The sequence below is a fragment of the Hipposideros armiger genome, unplaced genomic scaffold, assembly GCF_001890085.2.
Source record: "Hipposideros armiger isolate ML-2016 unplaced genomic scaffold, ASM189008v1 scaffold_38, whole genome shotgun sequence".
In the NCBI taxonomy this organism is placed as follows: domain Eukaryota; kingdom Metazoa; phylum Chordata; class Mammalia; order Chiroptera; family Hipposideridae; genus Hipposideros; species Hipposideros armiger.
The window spans coordinates 2862002-2884630 of NW_017731388.1; the positions used below are offsets into that span (position 1 = coordinate 2862002).

Genomic DNA, 22629 nt, shown 5'->3' on the forward strand with positions numbered 1-22629 from the left:
CCTTAGTGGGTCCTGATGGCCAAGAGACGGTTTGTCCTAAGTGCCCTAGGAAGTGCCTCTGGGCGGACCACCGTCTCCCCAATACCTCGTAATGCCTTTGTCCTCTGAATCTCTCACCAGTTCTAGCAAGTAAAATTGGTAACAATGGGAGTCTCGAGAGGCTAGCAGTGGGGGCGTGGAGAATAATTATAAGTCAGGCAAAGTACGCAGGCAGCCAGAAGGGGCAGGGCTGAAGGCCAGGGCCGACGTTCCTCCGCCTGAAGAGCTTGAGGCTCCTAGACTGGGGGTGAGAGAGGGGCTCCGGTCTGCGAAGTGCACGGATGAGAGGTTGTGGGTTGGGGTGCTGAGGTGGTTGGCAGTGGCAAGAAGCTGGAGGAAGCTGGAAGGGGCAGGGTCAGTGGGCGAGGCTGGATGGAGGGGGTCGGGTTCGGGTGGGCGAGGCTGGATAGAGCGAGAGTGGACCCTGGGCTAGGCTGGGTGGAGGAAGGTGGGGGACACGGGGTCGGCTCAGCGCGAGATGGGGTTGGGGGACAGGAGGAGGCTAAAAAGGAAGGGGAGCTACAAGAGGCGTTCTGTTTGCTCCAAGATCTCATCTTTTCATCCAGTCCACCCTACCATGGTTTTGAGGCCAGGATTATAATGAGAGAGCGCCGAATCCTAACCAATAGACCACCTCAGGATTATAATGAAAAAGAGGAAAAGGCAAGACAGCTAATGTTAATTTTTCTTCCATGCCCGAACCAGGCCTCCCAGATATGTGGGACTGTCTCCGGAGCAGTAGCCCTTCAGCACCATCGCTACCTTCTTCCTTCTGAGGGATCCTGAAACCTTTGTCATGGACAAGTACCACGTGTTGGAGATGATTGGAGAAGGCTCTTTTGGGAGGGTGTACAAGGGTCGGAGGAAATACAGTGCCCAGGTGGTGAACAAAGAGGGATATCTCTTGGTTTGGATTCCGCAGCCCCAACTCCAGTGGAAAATAGGGCCAGGAGGGAAACATTCAAACCAACCTGTATTCCTAAAGCACTGACTCCTTCATACTTCTTATGGAGTATGAGCTCTGAAATTGGATTACTTGGGTTCAAATCCTAGCTCTACCACTTTCTAGCTTTAAAACTAGGGACAAGTTACTTTACCTCTCTATGTCTTAGTTTCCTCATCTATAGAGTGAAGATAAGAATAGTGTCTGTTTGATGGGGCTTGTGGATTAAATGTGATTTCACACTGAATCACTTAGTACAGTGCCTGGCACCTAATAAACAATAATTAAATAGTAGTATTACTATTAATCTTTATCATATCATGCAGGAAGAAATAAACCACCTGAACTCTATTCTCTCATCATGTTTTCTTCCTTCCCTTTCCCCTAAATCCCTTATATCTTGAGTTCTTTACCTACATCAGAACGCCTCTCCCAGAATCCACCAAAGGGATCTGTCTGGCAGATGCTGGTTCCTCCTAGAGCAAGGGGTAGGGGAAGCCTGGGAACGGCCAGGGCACCATGGGGAAAGGAGTGGGGGACAAGCAGGTACAATGAGAACTGTTCAATCTGAAATCTCAGTTCTGAGCCCTGAGACTAATGTTTCAATAGTGTGGTTAGGCTTTGACTTTTCCTCTTACCACTGACAGGTGGTGGCACTGAAGTTCATTCCAAAATTGGGACGCTCAGAGAAGGAGCTGAGGAATCTGCAACGAGAGATTGAAATCATGCGGGGTCTGCGGCATCCCAACATCGTACATATGCTCGACAGCTTTGAGACTGATAAAGAGGTGCATTTTGGTTTGGGGTCACCTCTACCCAAGAAGAAGGGTCCTGGGAATTTCTCAACCTCAGAATGCATAAATCTGGAGCCATCAGTGCCTTTGCCTTTTCCCTTTAGGTGGTGGTAGTAACAGACTACGCTGAGGGAGAGCTCTTTCAGATCCTGGAAGATGATGGAAAACTTCCTGAAGACCAGGTATGTTTCCTGGCTCGAATTTTTCCCCACCCCTGACTCTCTTCAGATTAAGGACTGATAGGGAAAGCTGAAGGCACTGAGAGCCCCTGTTTTGAAAACTGAGAAAAATATAAGAGCCTAGGTGTATATAGAGGCAGTGTGGTGTGACAGCAAAGTATATCAACTCTGGAGCCAAAATCTCCGAATACAAAGGTTGGCTCTGCTACTTTCTAGCTGGATCCTCTTGGGCAAATTACTTTAACCTCTTTGTGATCAGTTTCTTCTTTTTAAAATGGAAATATTAATAGTGTCTATCTCATAAAGCTACTGTGAGGATTAAAGAGTTAATTCATGTAAAATATTTAAAAGAGTGCCCGACACACAGTATTCAACATATTAGATATTATTAATGTTGTTGTTATTAGGCAGCATTGTGGAAGAAGGGCTAGTGTGGTGGTACCAGAGAGGGCTGAAAGGTATATACGTTGTGGTTAAGACAGGATTTGCCACCAAGACATAGTGGTTAGCAGTGGGATTTGGATGAACACATTTTTTATCCACACTTATTCTAGGGAATTCTCTGTACTCTAGCAAGTAGGCCAGCCTCAGGACTTCATATCTCAGTATTCATTTCCTTATTAGCACTCGTCATTATTTGTAAATCATCATCTTATTCTTTTTATCTGTCTTGTTTCTTTGACTACTTCTTTTGAGAAAGGGATATTGTCTCATTTAATAACAGCTTATATATATTGAATGCTTACTAAGTGTCGGGCACCATTCTGAGCATTGCATTACTTTACATGCTTTAATTTAATCTTCACAATCCTATGAGGTAGGTGGTATCATTATTGTCACCTTATAGATGATGAATCTGAGAGGCGTAAGATAATTTGCCCATGGCCATGGCAGCCAAGTGAGAATCAATAAATTTTCTTTGAATGAATGAGCAAATGAAAGAGTGAATGAATAAGTGAGCAAGAACTATGGAAGGTATTGTGTGAAGCTCTGGAAGAAAGCAAAGGAAAAGTCACATCAACTGTAGTGTTGGGGAGGAGTCTTTTGGCTTGTCAGCAGGTTCCTTCCTCTGACCTCTCTTTTCTTCCTCCCACCTGACTGACCCCTAGGTTCAGGCCATTGCTGCCCAGTTGGTGTCAGCCCTGTATTATCTGCATTCCCACCGCATCCTTCACCGAGACATGAAGCCTCAGAACATTCTCCTTGCCAAGGGTGGTGGCATCAAGCTCTGTGACTTTGGGTAGGGAACCTGACCTTCCGTCTCTGCTTCTGGTTCTGCAGGGAGTCTTAGAGCATAAGCATGGCTTACTTGGGCCTCAATTTAGAACCTGAACTGGAGACTGGGAGTCCTGCTGGGTCTTTTGAAAGGTGCTCTCTCTGTTTGGGTTTGGGATATCTCAGACAATGAGAAGGAGTAGTGACCATGTCTGGTTTTTATTGAATATCTTCTCCCTCCATTTTCATTCCATCATCTGCAGATTTGCCCGGGCTATGAGCACCAACACGATGGTGCTGACATCCATCAAAGGCACACCCCTCTATATGTCTCCAGAGCTGGTAGAAGAGCGACCATATGACCACACTGCAGACCTCTGGTCTGTGGGCTGCATATTGTATGAGCTGGCTGTAGGCACCCCTCCCTTCTATACCACAAGCATCTTTCAGCTGGTCAACCTCATTCTCAAGGATCCTGTGCGCTGGCCACCCACCATGAGTCCTTGCTTCAAGGTAATATAGAAAGGGAGATTACTTCTGCGTCAGAAACCCGTCTCCCTCTGTTCCTATTCCCTTTTCCAAAATCCTTTCCCAGAGCTGGGGCAGGATCTTTCAGCTACTGAATTAACGCAGGAGCTGGGCCAAGCTGCCTTCCTTTTGTACTGTAGGGACTTATTCTCGGAGGGTGCTCTAAGTCCTGCCAAATTTGGGAATGGCAGCCCCTCCATGGGCCAAGCTATCCTGTGTCACAATGGAAAGGTGCTTTCAAGACACCCGAGGCAGATAGTGGTCCTTTTACATAAACTCTGTTCCACTCATTTTCTATCAGATGCAATATCCAGATGACATCTAGTTTTGCCAATGCAGCTTTCAGCCTCTTCCTGAAATAAGGAATCTTCAGATATCCAAACAGCCAGAGCTAGTGGGGCTAGCTCAGCGATTAGGGGGCAGATGATAGAGGTGGTACCTGTTCCTTGAAGCTGCAGCTAAGTCTCAACAGGCTGGAGGAGTGGGGGGCAGGAGGGAAGAAAAAGAGTTGACCCTTTTTCTTTCTTATCTAGGGCAGTTGGGGCCTTCAGTGGAATTTAAATGCAACATTGTCCCAGAGTGAAATCTCATTATAACTTTCCTTTGCTTTATCTAAGATGAAAAGGGGCAGGTTTCTCCCCAACCTATTTAATTGGAGAGACCCAAGTAATTATCAAAAAGAATCCAAACAAAGGAAACTTCAGTGGGTGATATCCATAGGATATTCATCCTCCCTTAGGGCATATATGCAGGTAGCTCTAGCCAGAGCCATAGTACACTAATCACCTTGTTTTAGAATAGAGGTCATAATCTAGTATCTTCTATTCCTGTTTCAGGCCCAGTTGAGGATTTCCCCAAAGATACCTCATAACAATGTACCCTTTTCAGAGCGTCTCCCTACCCCTCTACCATCTGAAGACTTGCTGAAAGATTTATGGTATTGAGGGCGCCCAAACACATCTTTACAAATGACATGTGCGTGTGTGTGTGTGTGTGTGCTTTTAACCGTAAATGCGTCTGTTCCTACCCAGCTGTAAATCAAAGGGAGGGCAAAGTGAGCAGTTGGAGACTCCTTTGAATGTTTGCTTTCTGAAGATGATTGTGAAGGTGATATCCCATTCTTTCTCCTAGTTTTTTTTCCTCACTTCTTCACAAAGCTGGTGACATTGAGGTTTCTGTTTTCCCTCCTGAATTTCCAAAATGTCCATGGACAGGAATTGGGGCTCTCCCGGAGATGAGGCAGTGAGTTCTGTCCATGATTTCAGCCAGGGAAATGAGGACTAAGGATAGGTTTAGAGAGGGTGTGATCAAGACTAGCTTGTCTTCTGTAAGATTGGACTCCGGAGTCTTGGTTTGCAGGTTCTGCTGATGAGTTAGAGCCTATAGAGAAGTGAAGGATGATGGGGGATTTTTTTCTCTCCACAGAACTTCCTGCAGGGACTGCTCACCAAGGACCCCCAGCAGCGCCTGGCCTGGCCAGACCTTTTACATCACCCCTTTATTGCTGGTCGTGTCACCAGTGAGTCATTAGGGTTCTCCGGGGCTTTTGCACTTCCCTTGCATTCTCAATCTACCCACCTTCCCCCAACATCCAGATCCAACATATCTCTTTAGCCCACCAGCTTGAACTTTCTTCCTAGCCTTTTGCCAAACCTTTGCCACCTCTCTTGCAACCCCCCTCCCTCTTTGTCACTTTGTCCAAATGGTCTCCTTCCACAGAAGCCTGGAGACACTGAAGTCATCTCTGGCGAAGTGGACGTGGCACAGCTCCTGTATGATCATGTCCTCCCCTCTTCCCTCTCTGCAGTAATAACCGAACCAGCAGGCCCAGATTTGGGCACCCCATTCACCAGTCGCCTCCCCCCAGAACTTCAGATCCTAAAGGACCAACAGGCCCATCAGCTGGCCCCCAAGGGCAATCGATCCCGCATCTTGCGTCAGGCCTATAAGCGCATGGCTGAGGAGGCCAAGAAAAAGGTGCGTGGGAATATGTGACATGACCAGGCTAATGACTGGGGGTTGTTGGAGAAAGAAGATGACTTTCCAGGACTGGGGAAGGGCCACAAATAGAATTTATACTGCCTTATGGCAAGCAAATAGTTCTGATTCAGTCTCTCCTGCCCGCTTCCCACAGAAACACCAGAACATAGGACCTGCCCTTGAGCAAGAGGACGGGATCAGCAAGGTGGCTTCTGGCACAGCCCCACTGCCCAGACAAAGGGCCAGTCCTCAGGAACCAGGCCTCTTGGCTGGGATCATGGTCTCAGAAATTAAGAGCAGCTGGGCTGAGTGTGGGGCTGGAGAGGCCCCCACTGCACCTCGGTGAGGAGGGTCTAACCAGGGATTTACAGGGTGAGGTATCTGGCAGATCTTTGGCTCTAGACATAGCAAATACAACATGGTCCCTTTTCACTAGCCACTGCCTAAATATGGACAGGGCCCTAGGAGTCTGAGTCCTGGGTCCTTGAATTCCAATTCAAGACAGATACTTTCCTGATTCACCAGGAAATGTGGGAACTTTCCTTTCCTCTATGCTTCAGTTGCACATTAATTGAAAGGGAAAGAATCATCTCCATGAAAAAGGGAAGATTATTTGAGTTGGGAGCCACAGGTGTTAATTGCCAAGGTAGACTTGAAAATAAGATCCAAAGTGGGAGGGCAGTCAAGGATGTGTGTATAGTGGTCAACATATCCTGTCCTGGCCATACCCTAGAAGGAGGTCTCCCCTATCCAGCCCTATATGGCTTGTTCTTCATTCCTATCATGGGTCCAGACGAAGGGACAACTTAATGATCCCCAAGCTTCACAGGTCTAGAACTCATTCTACCCGCTGCTTCCTCTGCCAGAGAAAACCGGATCAACCAGGATTGTGAACAAGCATTTCCAGAGCCGAGGCCAGAGGTGGCGGGCCAGGGGACCACTGAGGCAGTGGCCCTAGAACATGAGGTGAGCCCTGGGGGCTCTTCTGGGCCCTGTCCCTGCCATGGGGTGTTGGGTCTGGGTCGATGTTTTTTTAGAACAGTGATCCCCAACCCTCCAAGTATGAGCTCCTCATGTGTTCAAAATTGCTTTCTTATTATTAACTTATTATAAGTTATCTGAACATGTAGTTATTAAAAATTCTGATAGGTAAAAATGAAAGCCCTTCTTGAACCTTACCTAGGTCCCAGAGGTGTCTGCTGTTGTTAGTTTCATCTGTCTCCTTCCAAACTTTCTGTACTTTTACATATATGTATATGTACACATGGAAAAGTAGTTTGGCTGTTTTTACATTACTGAGTTCATACCACCATATGTATTGTTTTGCCTCATGCCTATCTTACCATATGATCTTTTTTAGAGCTCTTACCACATCTGAACGTGTAGTTCTACCTCAATCACATGTGTTTTGGGGGTTTTAACTTTTTATTTTGAAATAATTTCAAACTTAAAGAATAATTTTGAGAATACCACAAAGAATTCCTATATCCCTTTCACCTAGATTCACCAGTTGTTAAAATTCTGCCATATTTGCTTTATGATTCTCTCTCTCTCTCTTTCTATATATATATGTATGTGTATATGTATGTGTATATATATTTATATATATACGTACATACAGAGGGTGCCAAAAAAATGTATACACTTTAAGAAAGGAAAAAACTGTATTAAAATTACACTGATGATAACCACTTTTAGCACCTCTTGTAATTACAGAAGTCAAATGTGACTTGTATTCATCTTTTGTTATCAGTATATATTGAGTATTACAATTTTAATATAGTTTTTTCTTTTCTTAAAATGTGTATACATTTTTTGGTACTCTGTGTGTGTGTGTGTGTGTGTGTGTGTGTGTGTGTATGTATATCTATGTGTATCTATACACATGTGTACCTGTGTCTGTATCTATATCTATATATCTACATATCTATATCTATAGATATAGATATAGATATGTAGATATATAGATATATAGATATGGACATATCAACTTTCTGAATCATTTTAGGATACGTTGCAGTCATGCCCCTTTAACCCTAAATTCTTCAGTGCGTATTTCCTAGGAACAAGGTCATTCACTTGCACTACACAGTACATTTATAGAAGTCAGAAATTTAACATTGACACATTTTGTTATTTAAGCTACAATCCATATTTATATTTTGCCAATTGCTCCAATAATGTTTTTTGTAGCAAAGTTTTTTCTCCTGGTCCACGATCCACTCCAGTGCTAGGTGTTGCACTTAGTTGTTTTGCCTCTTCAGCCTCCTTTAATCTCAGTCAGTTCCTAGTCTTTCTTTGTCTTTCATGACTGACAGTTTCGAGGTACACAGACCAGTTATTTTGTAGAATGGTCCTCAAAATCTGACTAAGTGAAATAAGTCAGAAGGAAAAGGCCGAGAACCATATGATTTCACTGATACATGGGATATAAAACTGAAAGCAACAAAACAACAAGACAAATAAACAAAACTGCTAGACACAGACAATAGTTTAGTGGTTACCAGAGGGTTAGCGGGGAGAGGGGTGGTAGATGAGGGTAAAGGGATCTTCTTAATAACTTCATAGTATTTCCTAATATGGATGTGCCATGATTTTTTATTCCCTTACTGACCAGCTTTATGACATTTCCAATTTTTTAAATTATAAACCATGCTGCAGCAGACATTTTTCTAGGTATCTCTTTATGCACACATGCCAGTGTTCTCCAACAGACTTTTCAAGACCCAAGACCCCTCACATACTGCCAGCTATATAGCTTTTTAAACTGGTATCTGAAAAAATCCATCTGTGTCAATGGAGTCACTGGCTTTTTGCAGTTACTTCACGGTCCCCCAGGTTGGGAGCTACTACCCTCAACCTTATACACTCCTCCTGACCTCTTTCACTCCCCTGTTCCTCAGGAGCCAGACAGTGACAATGATGGCGACAATGAGTGGCAACACCTGCTAGCGACCACTGAGCCTGTGCCCATCCAGCTGAAAGCCCCTCTTACCCTGCTGTGCAACCCTGACTTCTGCCAGCGCATCCAGAGCCAGCTGCATGAGGCTGGAGCGCAGGTGATGGACAAGGATACTGTGGAGGGGATTTGAGACAATTTTCACAAATGAGGCATTAAAAAACATTGACATAGGAGAAAGAAAATTTGTCCCTTTTCAATTTTTTTTCAGTCTGTTTAACTCAAGGAGATTTGCTAGCCTCTTAAGTCACACAGAAAGAGCTGGCCTCCGGTTTGCCTTTCTGAAGGGGAAAGTATTAATCTAGAGCAGGGGTCAGCAAATTCCTGATGGTAAATATATTAGGTGTTGTGGGCCACGAGGCAAAAATGGAGGCAATTATGTAAGTACTTCTACAATGAGAGAAAACATTTCGACAAAATATTTATTGACAAAATGAAAAATATAGATGTAACAATTAAGTACACAGTATTTTCTAATACAGGTATACTAATGAGAAGAACAAGATTTTTTTTTTTTTTAAGGAATAACATTTTGCTTAATTGGCGTTCATAGTTGGTGTTCCCTTTTACAAGGCCTTTCCTTGCTTCTCTGAAACAGTTATCTCCCTTCCTAGGAACTCACCAAAATATTTTGCTTCCATCTCTTTCCCTCTCTTTAAAGTCTGTTTTAATGATTTTTAGTAAATGTACCCAGATGTGGAACCATCACCATAATCCAGTTTTAGAACATTTTCATTGCCCCAATAAGATCCCTCATTTACAGTTAATCATCATTTTACCCCCAGTCCCAGGCAACCGTTAATCTACTTTCTGTCTTAGATTTGCCCTTCCTGGACATTTCATATGAATGGAATCATACAGTATACAGTGTTCTGGCTCCTTTCACTTAGTGTAATGTTTCTGAGGTTAATTCATGCTGTAGCATGTATCAGTACTTCATTCCTTTTTATTGCTGATTAGTATCCCATTATATGGCCATATATCACATTTTGTTTATCCATTCACCAGTTGATGGACATTGGGGTTGTTTCTAACTTTTGGGTTTTATGAATAATGCTGAACAGTCACGTGGAAGTCTTTGTGGACGTATGCTTTCATTTCTCTTGGGTGGATACCTAGGAGTGGAATTGCTGGGTCATATGGTAGATTTATGTTTAACATTTTAAGAAACTGCTGATCTATTTTCCAAAGTGACATCACCACTTTGCATTCCCACTAGCAGTGTATGAGGGTCCCCATTTCTACACATCCTTGCTAACATGTATTATTGTCTGTTTTTTTTATTATAGCCATTCTAGTGAGTGTGAAATAGGATACCATTGTCATTTCAATTTGCTTATTAGCCGTTTGTATATCTTCTTGGGGAAATATCTATTCAATTCTTTTGCTCATTTTTAATTTCAAACTGGGTTGTTTGTATTCTTATTGAATTGTAAGAGTTCTTAATATATTCTGGATACAAGATCTTTTTCAGATATGTGATTTGCAAATATTTTCTCCCATTCCATGCTTTGTCTTTTTTTCTCCTAAGAGTACCTTTGGAAGCACAAGAGTTTTGAATTTTGATGAAGTCCAATTACTATCTTTTCCCTTTGTAGAGTATGCTTTTGGTATTGTATCTAAGAAATATTTTCCAAACCCAAAGTCTTGAAGATTTTCTCCTATGTTTTTTCTAAAAGTTTTCTAGTTTTAGCTCTGACATTTAGGTCTCTGACCCATTCTGAGTTAATTTCTGTGTACAATGCGAGGGATGTAAGTTCATCTTTTGCATGTGGCTATACAGTCATCCCAGCACCATTTGTTGAAAAGGCTCTCCTCTCCCCAGTGAATTGCTGTGACACCTTGCTCTCTTTTGGCCCTTATACATTGTCCTAGTGTTTGACAACTTTTCAGTAAGGAAGCAGGTTAAAAGCTCTGCCTGCAGGGTAAGACTTCCTGAGTTGAAATTTCACCTGAACTACTCTTTAGCTGTGTGATTATCGATTACTTAACCTATCTGGAAGCTTCAGTCGCCTCACCTATAAAATGGGTAATTATATTTACTTCAAAGGGTTATTGTAAAGATTAAATGAGCAAATGAGTAAAAAGATTTAGAACAGTGAATAGCTACTGTAAAGCACTTGATGTAAATGTTATCCTTCTTTTGAAGAATATCCTTTTAAAGAATAACCATTTAAAAATATAATATTGTCCATAGCTTTCAGGCTGTATTAAAATAAGTGGTAGGCTGGATTTAGCCTGTAGCTCATAGTTTGTCAATCCATGATCTAGAGTTGAATGATATTGTTTTGTGTCCATTGTTTTTAATTTTCAGAAGTGTGTACGTGAGTTTGCGTGTGTTTGTTTTGTTTTTAAGATGAAAGGCTGGAGAAGGGAGGGAGCAGATAGGAATGGCATTGAGCCTAACAGAGATCCTGAGGGGCGGTCCCCTCCCCCTTGGTCACTGCTGTTATAAGTTGAGTGATGTGACCACCTATATTCCTCTTTCCTGGTACAGTTTCCCTATTTCCCTTTTGTCCTTCTCTGTGCTCTAGACTACCAGAGAAAAGAATGAGAACATCTGGTTTGATACGCCAACTCCTTGGGGACACTTGGTATCTGTGACTTTCCTTTTACCTCTGATAATATTGATGACCACTTCTTTCACCCAGATCCTGAAAGGCATGCTGGAGGGTGCTTCCCGAATCCTTCCTGCACTCCGGGTCCTGAGCAGTCTCCTGTCCAGCTGCAGTGACTCTGTTCCCTTGTATTCCTTCTGCCGTGAAGCAGGACTTCCTGGGCTGCTGCTCAGCCTCCTCAGACACAGCCAGGAGAGCAACAGTATTCAGCAGGTAAGCACTAAGCAAGGAGCCTCTAAAGACTTCCAGGAGTTTCTTCTTGGGTTTCTCTTCTTCGAACTGCCATCTCTATTCAGCCCAATTGCCTTTTATTTTCTTTCCTCCTCTTTCTAGTTAGTAGACCATGAATTACAAACTCTAATGACTTCTGAGGCCAGGCAGATGTCAGTCAGTGAAGTAGGTGATGTGGGACTATGTCAGTAGTGGGGAATATGATAAATTGGAGAGCTTGTGCCATATCTACATGGGACATCCTCTCCTCAGCTCCAGCCTACTGCCGCCATGTGGGAATACGGACCCAGTGTTGCCAGATCTTCCGGTTTTCCAAGAGAAGCTAGAAATCTAGATTTTTATGTGTAATCTTCTAATATTTAGAGCACTGTGCTTTGAAATGTTAAATCCTTGGCTTTATTGAACCGATTTTGCAGAGCAGGGTACTGAAATTCAAAGAGTAACTGGCTCATACCTAGGCACTACCTTGTGAATGATCGCGGAGACGCTATGGAAGAGCTAGGATTGAGACTCGGCGTGTTTGAGATCCAGCCTTTGCTTCCCCGTGCCGTGTCCTGCCACAGCTGAGCTGAGAGGACAGAATAAAGAGAACATAGGCTGAGGCAGCAAGAAAACTGCACTCTGCTTATAAGTATTAATCTTGAGTGTTTAAAAGAAATTTAGAAAAAATTTTGAGCTGTTTTGAACACAAACTTCACAAAACATTGTTCAGGTCAGAGAAGACACATTTTCAGGCTATTTATGGCCCACTGACTGCCACTTGTTACCTCCGATCTCCTCTCTGTCCATTCTGCCCCATCTCTTCCCCCTGCCCCATTCTGTCTGGTCAACCTGATGGATATCTGATACCTTTTTTTTTTTACTGCGTTTTCTGTTCTCCTCTCCATCCCCTACATTGCTCTTACTCTTTGTCCTCTTCCTCGGCAGCAATGTTGGTATGGGACCTTCTTACGGGACCTGATGGCTGTGATTCAGGCCTACTTCACCTGCACCTTCAATCTGGAGAGGAGTCAGACAGGTGACAGGTGGGATGAGAGGCAGTTTTGCTCTGTTGACCAGTTTGGCTTCAATTTCTATTCCCATTTCTTCCCTTCTCCATTAGGAAGAAACTAAGTGAGGAGAAGCCGTGATTTGTGACAGGTTTAGGGACCAGCTGACTGACCCCTCAGAGTCCAGCTGGTCCTTGTAAGGACCCTGAGACACCTCCATGTGTGCCCCAAGACTTTCAGGTTTTAAGGATCAGCAGTCACCATACACTAATTGAAAGGATCAAGATGTGAATAACCTAGAGAAATGGCAAAGAAGGGGCTTGGAGGGTGTGGATGTGAGACTGTGTGTGTGCTTAGCAGGGGACAGAGGAGGGAGCATTCTGATGTGTTCCTTTGCACAGCCTCTACCTGCCCAGAACTGATGCATTCACCACATCTGGGCTTTTAATAGAGAGAGGAGAAGAAACCATGGGCTCATTTCCCCCCCAGCCTACAGGTATTTCAGGACGCTGCCAACCTCTTCCTCAACCTGTTGGGGCAATCACTGGCCCAACCAGATGACTCTGAGCAGACTTTGCGGAGGGATAGCCTTACGGTAATTGGCTCCCATCTCCAGATTTCTGTCTCTCCTGTCATTCCCCGTGTTTCTCCCAGCCTCTTTCTGATGACTAGATAGGGTTAGGTCAAAGTAAGACATCAGACATTTGTTGAATGCCAACCATGTGCCATATGCAATTTGAGTAAGAGAAAGCTCCTGTCTTCAAGGGACCAGGGATAGTCTAGTAGGGGGCATTTGAAGTGCTCAAGGACAATAGTGTGGAAAGTACATTAGAACTTTGTATAAAATACAGAAACACCACTGAAGAAGATTAACACTACTTGGAGGGTCATAGAAGAAATCCTGAAGAAGGAAATCATCTCTGCTCGGATTTGGAGAATACATAGAAATTTGCTAGATGGATGAGGCAGGAAGTAGAGGGGATATTCCAGGCAGAAAGAGCAACCTATATAAAGGCCCAGAGGCACTAGGCCCTGTGGCCTATTTCCGGGAACCACAAATAGAAGGATTCCTTCTTGAAGAGACTTGCAGATCAGCTAGTATTTCTCAATCTTGTGGGTTTTCTGTCCTGGACTCTGGAGGTGAGGGACAGGGGAATGGAGGATTGAATGAGAAAATCTCAGAGGAGGCAATTATAGGGGAACATGTGCAAGGAAGTAAACAATTTCCTGGTCATTTTTCAAACTGGCAATTGAGAACATAGATCTAGGCTACATTCCTGCCTCTAGCTAGCAGTCCATTCAATTTCTCCTAGTCTGAGAGCCTATTTTAGTATCCCTCACTCTTTCGAGCCAGGAAGGTTTTAATATCTGACCTCAGTTTTGGGCAGCAGTGACTCACGTTATTGGCCAGCACTTCTTACAGGTCATGGTAGCATGGGGAATTTGGAATAAATACCCCACCTCCTGAAATTCTGAATCAGAGAACTGGGTTGGTAGGGACCCAGGAATCCCCAGCAATTCTTATACTCCTGGTCGCAGATAGCACTTTGAGAAACACCATCTAGGGAGCAGCTGATCAAAGAGAAGAAGAAACGGCACCTAAACTTCCTGTCTTTGAAATGTGAAGGCCGTTATAATGCATCTAATGTACGAGTAACACTTGGAATCAGACAGCTAGTCCCCCTGGGTTTTCCTCCCCTTTTCTCAGGCTGTCCGGGGATTCCTGCTCCTTACCCTAAGCCCAGTCAGTTTTCCGACACCCTAATGTTCACCGTGCCCTTGTCTCCTTTACTGTTAACCCTGCCCTTAGTGCTTTACTGTTCTGTGTGAAGCCATGGATGGGAACAGCTGGACCATCTCCAAAGCCTTTTACTCCAGTCTGTTGACAACACAGCGGGCTGTGTTAGACGGACTCCTTCATGGCTTGACGGTTCCACAGCTGCCTTTTCACACTCCTCCAGGTAACCAGGGTGGGGAGGCGAGGTTCTCTGGACTGAATTGTTGAGTGGGTTCAGCTCTGCACGTTTAATAAATGCCCAATAAATAACTGTGAACTGAACAGCTGAAATGCGGAATCTGAGAGGCAGCTAGCCCCCACCCTTCATTCTTTGCCTTTCTCCATAGGAGCCCCTCAAGTGAGCCAGCCACTGCGGGAGCAGAGTGAGGATCTACTGGGAGCCATTTCCTCTGCACTGGCAGCCACGTGCATTGCTCCTGTAGGGCTGCCTGGCTGCTGGGAGGCCAAGGAGCAGGTCTGAGCTGCAGGTTCTTGTTCTTCTCATCCCTATTGTTGAGGTTGGGGAGGCTGGCCCTAGCTTCTCAGAAAGGCAGACAAATAAGTTTTTGTGCCTTCCCATACCCAGTACTTGCAGAAGCAGATGCTCCCACCCTGAGTCTGGGCCACTTGTAGAACGTGATGTGGCCAAAATACCAGAGGCCTTGGTTATGGAGCTCAGTGATAAATTGCCCTTGTGGTAGGGTAGCTGACCTGAAGCCACCAGCGATGCTTCTTGCGGGGCTTAGGGTTCAGATTTCCTGTTCCCTTTTGGCTAGCCGCACTTTCCCCTGCACCTGCCTACCCTGGGGCTAAATAAGGCCATAAGTTTTGGTTCTCCATTGGCCATGAAGACTGGGAATGGAATGGGGTCTGAGGTTCCTGGTGAGGCTGGGCCTAGCAAGGGTTTGAGAGTCCTGACTAGTGGAAGATCTGAGAGGATAGGATTGGAATAATGGAAATGGGATTGAGTCTTCAGGTATGTGCCTATAGATCTCGCGTCACTTGGCAAATCAGCTCACCGAAGACAACAGCCAACTAAGGTCATCTGTCATCTCTGGCCTGCAGCATCCCATCCTGTGCTTACACCTTCTCAAGGTACTGCCTGCCCATAATTCTTGGCACTTCAGATTTCTTTTTTTTTTTTTTTTTAATTTAATTTGGTTGAAGTTTTCTTTTCTTTTTTTTTAAAGATTTTTATTGGGGAATTGGGGGAAGGGGAACAGACAAGTTGCTGTCCTTTTGTTCTTCAGTCTAGTTGTGGAGGATGTTGCTTCACTGGGCCAAGTTGGCACCATCATTGCGCTTTTCCCGGGAGAGGCAGATCAGTCGCTGACACTGGCTGCTGGTTACACACGGTAGCCAATGGCAACCCACTGCAGCAGGGGCTGCAGCCTACGCCGTCACCGGTGACTCATGGCAGCCCAGCTCCAGGTTGAGCTGTTGTTCAGCATCTTAGCTGTAGAGGGCAGTGTCACTGGCCCTCATATGTGGGATCCGAACCGGGGCCCTCTGGTGTCCCAAGCCAGCTCCTAACCAACGCGCCACTCGGCCGGCCCCAGATTTCTTTTTAATCCCCAGGACTGAGAGACAGAGACACAGAGAGAGATGAGAGAGCCCCTTGCAGGATCTTTTTCTGCTTTTAAATCTGTTCAACAGAGATGGCTCCATGGTTAGACCGTCCTCACCAGAACTGAGAAGTATCCCTATCTCACTATCTTACAACCAAAGTCGGAAGTAGCCCAAACTTCTCTAACATGCGCAAGTGTAGATACCAGATCTGTTGACAGGCCGGCCTGCTTTTAGCCGAGCCTTCTGGTCTAGGAGCCCAGGTGCTGCTCTGCTCACTGATGGACTCCTCCCCACTCCCTTAGGTTCTCTACTCCTGCTGCCACGTCAGTGAGCCTCTGTGCCGTCTTCTGGGGCGAGAGCCCCTGGTCTTGGAGTCACTGTCCATGTTGGTCCAGGGCAAGGTAGGCCAGCAATATAGGTGGGCATTTCACGGTTGCCCCACCACCTGATTCGGAGGATGCTCTGATAATTTAGGTTTCCTTTGTAGGTAAAGGTAGTGGATTGGGAAGAGTCTACTGAAGTGACACTCTGCCTCCTCTCCCTTCTTGTCCTTCAGCTCCAAGATCTGCCTCCTGGGTGAGTCATAAAGTAGGGTCTCTCCACTGAAATCTTTCATTCATTTCACTCACCCTGACTTAGAACATGGGGAGTGGCACCCTGTAACCTGTCCTTAGAAGGGATTGGGATAGAGAGAGTGAAGTTTTCTCTACCAAGAATAGACCTGGATTCCTGTCAACTTTGTGACTTGGAGTCGGACATGCAGCTTAGGTAGAGAGTGCCATCCAAAGGAGAGGCAAGGCCACTCACCAGCCTCCTTTCACACTGCTGCATTCCTTGATGTATCTCCTTATTCCAGAATGGAGAAGCTAGGCAGTGAGATTGCTACTGTTTTTACCCATTCACACGTCGTCTCTCTTGTGGTGAGTTTTCAACTTTCATCTTTCTCCTCTTTTCACCCTATCATCCAACCCTTCTGGGAGCAAGGGTGTCATTGTCCCCTTTGCAACTATTTTTGAGGCATTTTTCTGGTCTAGGACAGGGACCTAAATCTTTCTGCCTGTGCTGAATACCATTCAGATTCGGGCATTCCTTCTTCTCCTCTAACTCTCCAGAGTGCAGCGGCCTGTCTACTGGGACAGCTTGGTCAGCAAGGGGTGACCTTTGACCTCCAGCCTGTGGAGTGGATCACTGCAGCCACACATGCCCTGTCTGCTCCTGCGGAGGTGAGGCCTGCCAGGAATGAGTGGACTTGTTTTCTCTGAGTCAAACAAGGACTGCATTCAAGGAGAAAAGATTGAAATACCAGCCAACCTAGAGTTAACTAAGGAGTGATAAAGGAATCAAGGAGTCTTTCCTGCCCTTCTGCCTCCAGATAAATGACCCCTCTGAGCCCAGGTTGGCCAGGGCTTCAGATCTGTTGTTAACACTCTGGGCTGCTAAAGGGGGAAGGAGGCATCATCTCTCTTTTGGTCTTTGGCAATGCCTGCTAAAGGATCTCTCTTTAGGCTCTCTTTTCTAGTCCATTTTCTTCACTGCCTCCAGAGAGATCTTTCTTAAAGGAAAATCTGATCATTTGTTCAACCAATGATTATTTACCACATAAATATAAATATGTATTGAGAACCAGGCACCATTCTAGACTCTGAGAATACAGCAGTGAATGAAAGACAAAAATCGTGTCTATTTGGAACTTGTGTAAGTCCTCAGTGGCTTCCCACTGCTTCTGGGATAAAGTCCAAATTCTTGAGCAGGCTACTCAAAGCTCTGCTGTTACCCCTGGGCTCTATAATCTTCCTATACCAAAAGAATTACCATTTCCAAAATTCACTGTGGTCTTTTACGACCTGCCTTTATGTATGCTATGACTTCTACTTGGAATGCCTTCCCTTCCTACCTCTACCTTCACTTGTCTGCCTTTTCAACTTTTAATCCTTTTCAACTTTTTCAACTTTTAATCCACCTCCACCCCAGCCTCTTGTTTAGAAAGTATCTTCCTAAATTGTAATTGTTTCTGTGTCTCTTGACTCCACCAGACTGTGTATCTTTAAGACCGAGTTAGTCATTCACTGCATAGGCAGGAACCAAAGCTCCTCAGTCCAGCAGAAGAACTCTACCCCCGCCCCAGGCCGTGGCAGAGCGCTTTCTGCCTGACCAGGAGTTGGGTACACAGGCCTATGAGGCCACCTCATCCCTCTCAGGATCTGCAGTCTTCCTACCTCTCTCCTGCAGGTCCGGCTGACTCCACCAGGTGGCTGTGGATTCTACGATGGCCTTCTTATCCTCCTGCTGCAGCTCTTCACTCAGGTACAGCTGCGTCTTGGGATGGGTGGGAAGTAAGGAGAGAGAAAATGGGCATTTTGGGGTGCCACTGGACACTGAAGAAGCAACCCACAAAATACTGTGCCTGTGGTGGCCTTAGAAGGGGCCCCCCTGCCCTTGGAAGCTTTAAAAAGGGAACCATTCAGCTGCGTCCCTTGGGATTCAGTGGGGAGAAAAGCTGTAATTCTCTGGTTCCAGGAGGCCCACACATAGGTTGAGAGGTCAGGGTCAAGATGTAAGAAGAAAGGGAACTAAGACCAACAGGGAAATCCTAGGTGGGAACACAAAGAATTATTTCTCATAGGTCAGGGATAGGAGTGAAAAAGACCTTTTGATTCTTGACTTTGACCTCCCCACCCACCCTCTTTCAAATTTGTTTCCAGCAGGAGAAGGGTAGCCTGATAAGGGACGTGGCTAGCTCAGAAATGTGGACCGCTCTGTGGCACCGCCTCTCCATGGCTCTCAGGCTCCACGAGGAGGTGTCTGCACAGGAAGAGGAGCTGTTGCTGTCCAGTCCACGAAGCCCAGAGCCAGACTGGACACTGATCTCACCTCAAGGTTAGCATGGCCTCCTTTGTGGGGCCAGCATGTCGATCCCTTTTCAAGAGAAGCAGCCTAGAACTGGGTTAGGTTAGCCCATGCAGATTGCTGCTGCTGCCTGGGGAGTGGATGGCAGAATAGACCCTGGGGCTCCTTAGGGAGGGGAAAGTGACTGAACAGATGGTCACCCCGGGAACCATGGGGAAGCAGGAGCATCTGGGCCTCTCGCCTGCTCCACTGGGTCTTCATTCTTGGTGTTTCCAGGTGTGGCAGCCCTGCTGAACCTGGCCGTGGCCACCTTCACTCAAGAGCCCCGGTTGTGCCTGAGCCACCTGTCTCAGCGTGGAAGCATCCTCATGGCCACCCTGACGCATCTGCTTTCTCCCAGCTTCCTGCATCAGCTGGGCCAGGCGTGAGTCTGAGCTAGAGGAGGGAGACCAAAAGATCCAGAGAGTCTGCAACAGGGGGTGGGAAGGGGAAGGCAGGCGAGAAATAGCTGACAGCTTGAGCTATGAGGCGAGAGATGGTATTGCTGAGGCTGGGGGAGGACTGGATGGGGAATTTGAGAAGGGTCGGGAAGAGTGATCCCTGGCGAATGAGCCAGACAGTAAATTCTTCCACACTCCTCTCCTTAGGCTGCACGGGGCTGAGTTTCTCCCCGTTGTGGTGCTCTCTGTCTGCCAGATACTCTGCTTCCCCTTCGCCCTGGATGTGGACGCTGACCTCCTCATAGGTGTCGTGGCTGACCTCAGGGACTCAGAGGTCACAGCCCACCTGCTGCAGGTACTTGGAAAACTACCCAGGCATGAAAGTGGGAGAGGAAGATGGCCAGCCACTTCGTGCACTCTAATTCACTTCCCGACAACTCCCGGGCTCTCCTTGTCCCCTGTAAGAGAGGAGCATCTGGCTTGATCGAAGAGAAAGCATTCAGGCCTGAACAGAGGCGTGTGGTTAGAGCTGGGGCTGGTGCCTCCATCAGTCCCTTATCTGGATTCGGTTGGAGCTCAGTGGGGAGAACATCCCAGTCTGGGCAATGGAGACTCGGCTCCTCAGTCAGGAATCTCTCTCTGGCAATTCTTGGCATTAAGCAGTGGGCCTTTGACAGCAGAGCAAGGACTGAACTCGGAAAGGACCTGTTCTCTGGGGTCCACGTTTTGTCTGCTGTGGAGTGCTGTGGGTCAGCTCTCCCAGCTCTCTCTGGTGGTTCTTATACCTTGGCACTTGGCTTTCTCCCAGATTTTGGGCTCCTTCTAGCTATTAAGCTGCAGTGTGTTCTCCCTTTTCCTGAATACTTTTCCCTGCTCTCCTCCCCCCTCTCTCCCAGGTCTGCTGCCATCATCTTCCGTTGCCACAGGTCGAGCTGCCCATCAGTCTCCTCACACGCCTGGCCCTAACAGATCCCGCTTTGCTCAACAAGTTTGTGAGCACAGTGTCTGCTTCCCCTAGAACTGTCATCTCATTTCTGTCAGTTGCCCTCCTGGGTAACCAGCCGCTGCTGACCTCTGACCTTCTCTCCCTGCTGGCCCACACGGCCAGGGTTCTATCTCCCAGCCACTTGTCCTTTATCCAAGAACTCCTGGCTGGTGCCGACGAGTCCTATCGGCCCCTGCGCAGCCTCCTGGGCCACCCAGAGAATTCTGTGCGGGCCCGCACTTACGGGCTCCTGGGACACTTGCTCCAACACAGCATGGCCCTGCGTGGAGCACTGCAGAGCCAGGCTGGACTGCTCAACCTTCTGCTGTTGGGGCTTAGAGACAAGGACCCTGCTGTGCGGCGCAGCGCCAGCTTTGCTGTGGGCAACGCAGCCTACCAAGCTGGCCCCCTGGGACCTGCCCTGGCAGCTGCCGTACCCAGTATGACCCAGCTGCTTGGAGATCCTCAGGCTGGTATCCGGCGCAATGCCGTGTCAGCTCTGGGCAACTTGGGGCCTGAGGGGTTGGGAGAAGAGTTGTTACAGTGCCAAGTACCCCAGCGGCTCCTGGAGGTGGCATGTGGAGATCCCCAACCAAATGTGAAGGAGGCCGCCCTCATGGCCCTTCGGAGCCTCCGCCAGGAGCCCTGCATTCATCAGGTACGCCACAGAGGACTTAGGAACCGTGACGATGGATTGTATTTCACAACAGTTTTCTGAGATAGTCTTTGAGGAACTGGGACATCCAGAAACCCAAGTTGTGTTCCTCTCTGGGAGCAGGAAACCCAGGGGCAGTGTCTTGGGGATGACTTTTCCATCTACCGTCTCCCACCTTGGAAGAGGGCTCCACTGGGCTGGGAAAACCTGGAATCTCAAGCCACTGTTTCTCTTTTCTAGAGGCTACACAGGAGGGAGATAAGGGAAGATTAGAGATGTTGAGGTAAAGGGTGGTTTCATTCTGGGGGCCATGAGGATGCTGTCTTTCTTAGCACTTACCATGTGAAAAGCACCAGGCTAAGCATTTTACCTTCATTACCTGGCTTAAGCTATTGTTTTCCTAATTTTGTAGGCTATGAAACTGAGGCACAAAGAATTTAATAGCTTGTACAAACTACAAAGCTAGTAGGATTGGACTTTTAAACTCAAGAGTCTGACTCCAGAGCCCGTACTCTCAGCCACTGCTTTATTCTGCTTTTTCTGCTCGTTTTTCAGCATATAAGCAGCCCAATGAAATCACACACCTACCTATGATAAGGCTAAACCTCCAAATTATAATGGCTCAGTGTGGTAGCATTGGGTGGTTCATGAAATTTTGACAGGATGGTAATAATATATTAATGTATTATAGGATTTTCTGGCAATCCATATGGGGACACAATAAAAGGGATTCTTGGTGATGAGGTTAAGACTCACTGACCAGATCCATGGCTGGGAATCACACCTTTTGCCTTCCTATCACTGCTGCATTCATTGCCTCTTCCTGGGGACCAGTGCATGGGTCCCTTGGTGCACTGGTTTCAGGGTCTGTAACCAGAGAGAATGGAAGTAGACCTGTGGATTCTTGTCTCCAAGGTTTCTCTTTACCCACAAAATCTATTTTGCATCCCCAAGAGCCCGTTTTCTTTTTCTTCCTTTTCTGGAGTGGGAGTTGCTAGGTCCAGTGAGAGTCTGCTGCACGTCATGTTTTGTCATCTGTTCTCTCTCCCACAGGTGCTGGTGTCCCTAGGTGCCAGTGAGAAATTAGCCTTGCTCTCTCTGGGGAATCAGTTACTGCCGCACAGCAGCCCCAGACCCGCCTCTGCCAAACACTGCAGGAAACTCATTCACCTCCTGAGGCCAACGCACAGCACGTGATCCCCGATTCCTGGGGTCCAGCTTCCAACCTTCGTTGCGCTATTGCCAACGCTTCCTTCTTCTGCTATACAATCCACCAACTCAACCGAGAGCTAAAAAGATGAAAAAAGAGAGAGAAGCTGCCAACTCCACTGATTTGGGAATGAGAAACTAGAAGAGATTTATGTATAAAGCTCCTTCCGCCCCCCAGATTCAGGATGGTTTCAACCAGTAAACTTCATTGCTGTTGGTGCCAGAGAAGATTCCTTCCTTCTCTACATCCAGGGCTCTTTTCTCTGACAAGTGCCTTTGTTTTTGTTTTTTTGGTTTTTTTCCAGCTGAGCCATTCTGCCACCTGTTGACAGCTCAGCTCGGGACGGGACTCAAACCGCTGTTGCTCAGAGCTCACATGCTTGAGTGAGCTCTTAACCAACTGAGCCACTCGGCCGGCCCTGACATGTGCCTTTAACCCCAGGAACATGCCTCCTGGACCTTAGGGAAACACCTCCTACCTGAGGGAGCTCTTTCTTTCTGGACCTCCTGTAATCCTCCCAGCAGGCTGTGGGTTTAGGTGCCCTGATTCCAGGATGATGATGAAGACAGAACCTGCCTCAGCTCTAGGCGATGGGGAAAAATGCTGTCAGTCCTGTTGTGGTGGGTTCCCCAGCCTGTAGCCCACATTCCCACAATGGGAGGGGGTGGGAA

General features: G+C 46.6%; 1 protein-coding gene across 5 annotated transcripts; it reads left to right on the forward strand.

The window, feature by feature from the left end:
* The first annotated feature begins 222 nt into the window (after window positions 1-222).
* Window positions 223-22307, forward strand: STK36 (serine/threonine kinase 36). Of its 5 annotated transcripts, none has more exons than XM_019638345.1 (27): window positions 223-286; window positions 745-919; window positions 1630-1770; window positions 1881-1958; window positions 3065-3195; window positions 3434-3683; window positions 5124-5217; window positions 5506-5675; window positions 5833-6020; window positions 6545-6644; window positions 8582-8737; window positions 11289-11468; window positions 12414-12511; window positions 12965-13070; window positions 14286-14436; window positions 14600-14727; window positions 15243-15347; window positions 16124-16222; window positions 16309-16397; window positions 16678-16741; window positions 16934-17044; window positions 18051-18125; window positions 18524-18698; window positions 18945-19092; window positions 19316-19463; window positions 20005-20751; window positions 21802-22307. In XM_019638345.1, the coding sequence occupies exons 2-27, from the start codon at window positions 836-838 to the stop codon at window positions 21943-21945; spliced, it is 3960 nt and encodes a 1319-aa protein (XP_019493890.1). In that variant the 5' UTR covers window positions 223-286; window positions 745-835; the 3' UTR covers window positions 21946-22307. The 5 variants fall into 5 exon arrangements, with proteins under 5 accessions (XP_019493890.1, XP_019493894.1, XP_019493893.1 ...); XM_019638349.1 differs by having other exon boundaries at window positions 18527-18698; XM_019638348.1 differs by having other exon boundaries at window positions 281-327.
* Window positions 22308-22629: the final 322 nt, after the last annotated feature.

Excerpts from the sequence above, each read along its gene's own strand:
- STK36 (XM_019638345.1), top strand. The coding sequence starts at position 836 with ATGGACAAGTACCACGTGTTGGAGATGATTGGAGAAGGCTCTTTTGGG. Across the intron at positions 13,071-14,285 it reads TGCGGAGGGATAGCCTTACG|TGCTTTACTGTTCTGTGTGA; the intron begins GTAATTGGCTCC and ends CCCTGCCCTTAG. Across the intron at positions 16,742-16,933 it reads CACACGTCGTCTCTCTTGTG|AGTGCAGCGGCCTGTCTACT; the intron begins GTGAGTTTTCAA and ends CTAACTCTCCAG.